Source organism: Pyricularia pennisetigena, assembly GCF_004337985.1.
Source record: "Pyricularia pennisetigena strain Br36 chromosome Unknown Pyricularia_pennisetigena_Br36_Scf_30, whole genome shotgun sequence".
Classification (NCBI taxonomy): domain Eukaryota; kingdom Fungi; phylum Ascomycota; class Sordariomycetes; order Magnaporthales; family Pyriculariaceae; genus Pyricularia; species Pyricularia pennisetigena.
Genome location: NW_021940942.1, coordinates 22,638 through 27,540, shown reverse-complemented (window position 1 = coordinate 27,540; position 4,903 = coordinate 22,638). Strand labels below are relative to the sequence as shown.

General features: G+C 48.8%; 2 protein-coding genes across 2 annotated transcripts; both read left to right on the top strand.

The window, feature by feature from the left end:
• Positions 1-168: 168 nt before the first annotated feature.
• PpBr36_11446 (uncharacterized protein) lies at positions 169-1,060 on the top strand (the record flags this gene model as incomplete). Its single annotated transcript, XM_029898546.1, has 2 exons — positions 169-355; positions 432-1,060. 2 exons carry the CDS (start codon positions 169-171, stop codon positions 1,058-1,060), a joined length of 816 nt encoding a protein of 271 aa, XP_029743124.1.
• An 841-nt stretch (positions 1,061-1,901) lies between these two features.
• Positions 1,902-4,661, top strand: PpBr36_11445 (uncharacterized protein; the record flags this gene model as incomplete). The annotated part of the gene is made up of 4 exons (XM_029898545.1): positions 1,902-2,020; positions 2,087-2,830; positions 2,888-4,015; positions 4,463-4,661. The coding sequence occupies 4 exons, from the start codon at positions 1,902-1,904 to the stop codon at positions 4,659-4,661; spliced, it is 2,190 nt and encodes a 729-aa protein (XP_029743123.1).
• Between the last annotated feature and the right edge of the window lie 242 nt (positions 4,662-4,903).

Genomic DNA, 4,903 nt, shown 5'->3' with positions numbered 1-4,903 from the left:
GTTCGGTGCTATAGCGCTGCGGTGGCGCACCACAGTGAACCTAAAAGCTCATTCCGCACAGTGAATGTCAATTCGAAACAGGATTCGGCGTTGGGTTTAAAACACTTGAACAACCATGTCTACCTTGTTCAGAACATGTTTTCTGCACCGCCAACCTAGCTTGCAACCATGCAAGTCATTCGTTCCCTCCGAAGTTTTCCTCCAAATCCGTTTCTGTCCCATTCGCGACGCCACTTCTCTGTCCTCGACCGGCCACCGCCCAAGTATCCGGGCCATGTGCCTCTCACTCGTCTGGAACGCGCGGCGCTCGCTGTCGGCTCTGGGCTTTGGTCTTTCATAGATCCTAGGCGAGGAGGTAACACAGATTTATCAAAAGTTAAATACCACGTTATTACCCGAATGCTGACACCACAATTGCTGAAATGTTCTAGATCTAATCGCTACGTTTGCCGAAGTAACTGGAACTGATCATTTCCTACCACGTCTAAGAGACGCTATGCTCTCTCACGCGACTGGCCGCCGTATCCTCCGCGATAGGCCACGTATAACCTCGACATCATTGAATTTACCATATCTCCGTTCCCTCTCCGAAAACACAGTTGGACGCGTATACGTTTCCTGGCTTGATCGCGAAGGGGTAACGCCCGACAGTCGTGCGCCAGTTCGCTTTGTCGATGATGAGGAGTGCGCCTACGTGCTACAGCGATACCGCGAGTGCCATGACTTTTATCACGCGCTCACCGCACTGCCTGTAGTACGCGAGGGCGAGGTGGCGCTCAAGGCATTTGAGTTTGCAAACACGCTCCTGCCTATGGCCGGATTTGCATCCCTCTCCGCATTCACATTGAAGCCTGGAGAAAGGGAGAGGTTTTTGTATACCTATTTGCCTTGGGCTTTAAGCAACGGACTTCGTGCAAAGGAGATTATCAATGTGTACTGGGAGGAGGAGATGGAGCGTGATATGGGGGACCTGCGTCATGAATTGGGTATTGAAACGCCACCGGACCTTAGAGACGTCCGGAGGCGAGAGAGATTATCGAAGCAGCACCCAAAGGACTAGTCAGCGTTTTACATTCGAGGCTGCTGTAATTGCTCAAGATATACGCGATGGGATGTGAACAAGCACAGTTCGCCATGCCTACTTAAAACAGATGGCCTGATGGTTTTGCTGAGCCACTCAAGGGCTTTCCAGTAATCAGTCCCATCTAAAGTGATAAAATTACACCACAAACAAAGAACTTGGATGTTAGAACACCCAGTGTCTTGGATGGAAGCCCTGTCAGGAAGGCCGACTATCAAGACAAAATGCTATATAATCCAACAAAGGATAAAAAATGCCTACAAGGCGGTGTAAAATATACTGCCATAACAACGGGTACTGTAACGCCAACCGTGACTAAGCTTTCCAAGTTTTCGCCTCCTGGCTACTCAAAGCTGGCAGTGTGCTGTAGCCTACCTGCCACCGACAAATATCGTACAAATCTTACGAGTCGTCAACACCGGAGCTACGAACAAGCGCGAACCGACTTCCCCACTGCCCCTGTTGTACCATATCAATGAACTGACAGAATTCGTGCCGTGGTCAGCGGGGTACAATCTTCTCGATCCGCACGAGTCCGATTAACAACCCGCCTCGCGTTCCCACCACCGATATCGACGTGCCCATGGCAGCAGACGACTTGGTACAAACGTATCCGCGCCCAAATCTGTCGGCCGGCTTCCAGTACTACAGAACACTTGATGACCCTATTGTCTTGGAGAATATTTTTCCTTTCGCAACCAAAGAGAACAAGTCTCTTTCAACCCGGATTTGGTCATTCGTCTTGACTGATCTTTATTCGAAGGGACATCATTACCCCGACCATATTATATCTCACGATCCAAAAGTTCGGCATCGCATCATGTTTCTTGGGCGCCGGTGGCACTTGATTGTCGAAGCCTACCATGAAGTTTGCAAGAAGTTGGAAATTTCCGCGCCGTCGCAGCCTAGCATTCTCTTCTTGGTTTCTAATCACTCATAGTAAGTCTTCCGAGGTGAGGTCAAATCGGATACCATTAATTGATATTTGTCTGCTTCATTTGTTAGCTGGGAAAGGACAAACCCCAAAAAATGGACTATCGCCCTTACCGCTCTTTGCAATCGACAACGCTTTTACCAGGATACTATCCAGCACAACACGCAAACCAAGGTATTACTGGGAAAACTTAAAGGTATGTCGATCGATCAGTTTGCGACGCATAATAACACTGCTGGCTTCTGTCTAATATCAACAATAGAGCGTATAAGGTTTATCGAAACCAGCGTCTATGCAAGGCCGAATCCTTCCGTACGACCGTACACTACCAGAAGACTGAAACAAATGTCGGCAAACCACATGTCAGTCCTTCCCGTCACAGGAAGGGCTACCTCTGTTGCTGGGACGCACACTGGACTGACAGCTAAGGCCTTCGCCTTGCTTTTGTTACTGTCGTTCTCGATAAAGCCAGGAGGTTCATTGCGCATAGGGCTGCTAAAGCTAGCTGGCTCAACGAAACTTCGATGGGATGATAATGGCTACCCGCTCGAAGACCCTGCATCATCCGCGGACTTGAAGTCTGACATCGCACAGCTGCTTTGCAGCAAGGCTGGCCTCGAGCGCGCTTTTGACGAGCTGTATGCAGCCGGTGTTGCGTCGCTGGCTTCGGACGATCCCCCAACAGTAACAATTACTGCCACTGGCTACGAGATGCTTGCAGGAAAATGTGAAGAAGCTGACATCGGTTCCTGGAAACGCCAGGCACTAATTGTTGCATGTCGCGCTGTTTCGTTCAAATATCTTGGATTCCCTAAGTATGGTTTGCCTCCACAGATATAGCAGAACTCGGATTACTGACATTCTGAAATTAGTACTGTCGAGGAGCGGACATCACTCAAATCATACCTTGAACATACTCTGAAGGCGCTGCGCGCTCATTACCGTGGTTTCGAGGACCTCTCGCCATTCACCAGGGTGGAAGTGGCCTTGTGCCTTATAGAAGCATCTCGTTTCCCGGGCATGGCGTGGAAACGTTCGATTTTGGTCTGGGCCAAAGAGGTCATGGGTCACTATGACGACGTTTACGTTGACTACGGCATGTCACAGCGCTTAACTGTTGTCCGAAGACTGGAAGGCGATTTGCCCACAGCTCGACAGACTATTAATCGGCTGTTAACACATGACGCTAGTAGACATGCTCATTACGAGGAGAAAGGACATCTAAGTGCAGTCACTGGGCATGCAGTTGTCGAGCAAGCTCTCAACTGTTTCCAGGAAGAGCAGCTAGCAACAGCAAACAGCATCCTCAGCTCTTGGAAACCACTTTCTAATCCACCTTGCCCGGCAGAAAATACCGTAGTTTTCCGCGGCGAACTACTCCGCGCCAAGATATCACGCTACCAAGGGGAATTCGCTAGATCCCTTGCGTCGATTCAAATATGCAGAGAGATTGTCTCTCAGCATCATCCGAAGACGATAGTGTTGGAAGATGACTTGGCTTCTTTGGCTTGCGAACATGCAGATGCCCTCCGTGAGCTCGATCGTCTTCAAGAGGCTGAAGAAATACTAGATGAGGCTCTAGCAACATCTCTTGGCGTGGGGGATCTCCAGGTTTTGTCTCTATGCCGTGCAGAAGTCCTTTTTGCTCAAGATCGGCTTGATGAAGCTAAAGCTGCTTGCCAAGAATATGCAACTGCCGTGTCATTGACCAAGATGGCCAAATTACGTCTATGTATTACCCGAGCCAAAATTTCCCACTTACAAGCTGAGTGGAGCGATGCTTTATTTTGGTGGACAGAGGCTTTGAAGACGATTGCAAAGTTTCCTCCCACGAGTGGTCACGCAACATGGGCCATTCATGTCTCTGTAGCACACATTTTGCAACATCAAAATGCCGATCTGAGGATGAACGGAGAGACTCAGGCCCGCGGTATAGCAGATCTAAAGAAGCTCGCCACTAAGTCTGAAGCATTATGCTGGATTGCTGGATTACGGCACTGGTGTGCATATCTCAAACCTGTATCTTTTAATTCGTAACCAATCACATGATTATTGCTGCGTGATCTCTGGAAGCATTTAAGAGCCCAAAGACAAGAAGACTTCTGTATGCGACTAGCATTAAAATACGGGTGATAATACATCAGCTTCATTCTACTCCTGATTTGACTTGCTATAGGATGCAATATGCAGTGTAATTATCGTCTTCAATCCTCCGTACATTCAGGTTCCAGTTCCCCATGATAGAATTGTATCAATCTATACCAATACGAGTTCTTCTCCCGAGTGGATCCTGCCTGACCCAAGCTTGGGCACGCCAGCGCTAGTCCTTATACGTACGAGTTCTTCTCCCGAGTGGATCCTGCCTGACCCAAGCTTGGGCACGCCAGCGCTAGTCCTTATACGTACGAGCTCGTCTCCCGAGTGGATCCTGCCTGACCCAAGCTCAGGTACACCAGCGCTAGTCCATATCCGTGCTGTGAAATCCGGGGATTCTATGACCGGGATCCTGCCCAGCTTCTTATGCTTACTACTAATGTAATGGCTGCCAACCCCTGGCCAACACGATCCGCAGCCAGTCACACGTCGGCAATCCAGGAGTACTTCACTCAGCATTGCCTCTGGGCATTTTTGAAGGTCCAATCGTAGAAATATGCATCCCATCAGGGAAAGTCAAAGACATCATGGTGAGCGGCCTCATGCAATCCCACGGTTGCTCTCAAGGGCCATGTCTTGTTTACCAAAATGTTTGCATCCAACCCAAAGAAACCGTCTATCGAAACTCATCCTGCATATCACAAAGTACAGCTCCTCATTAAATTGCTAGATTTAAAAATCTAAAGTGTTGATAGGAATTGTATGATCGCTGCGATCGGTAAAAACAATATAAC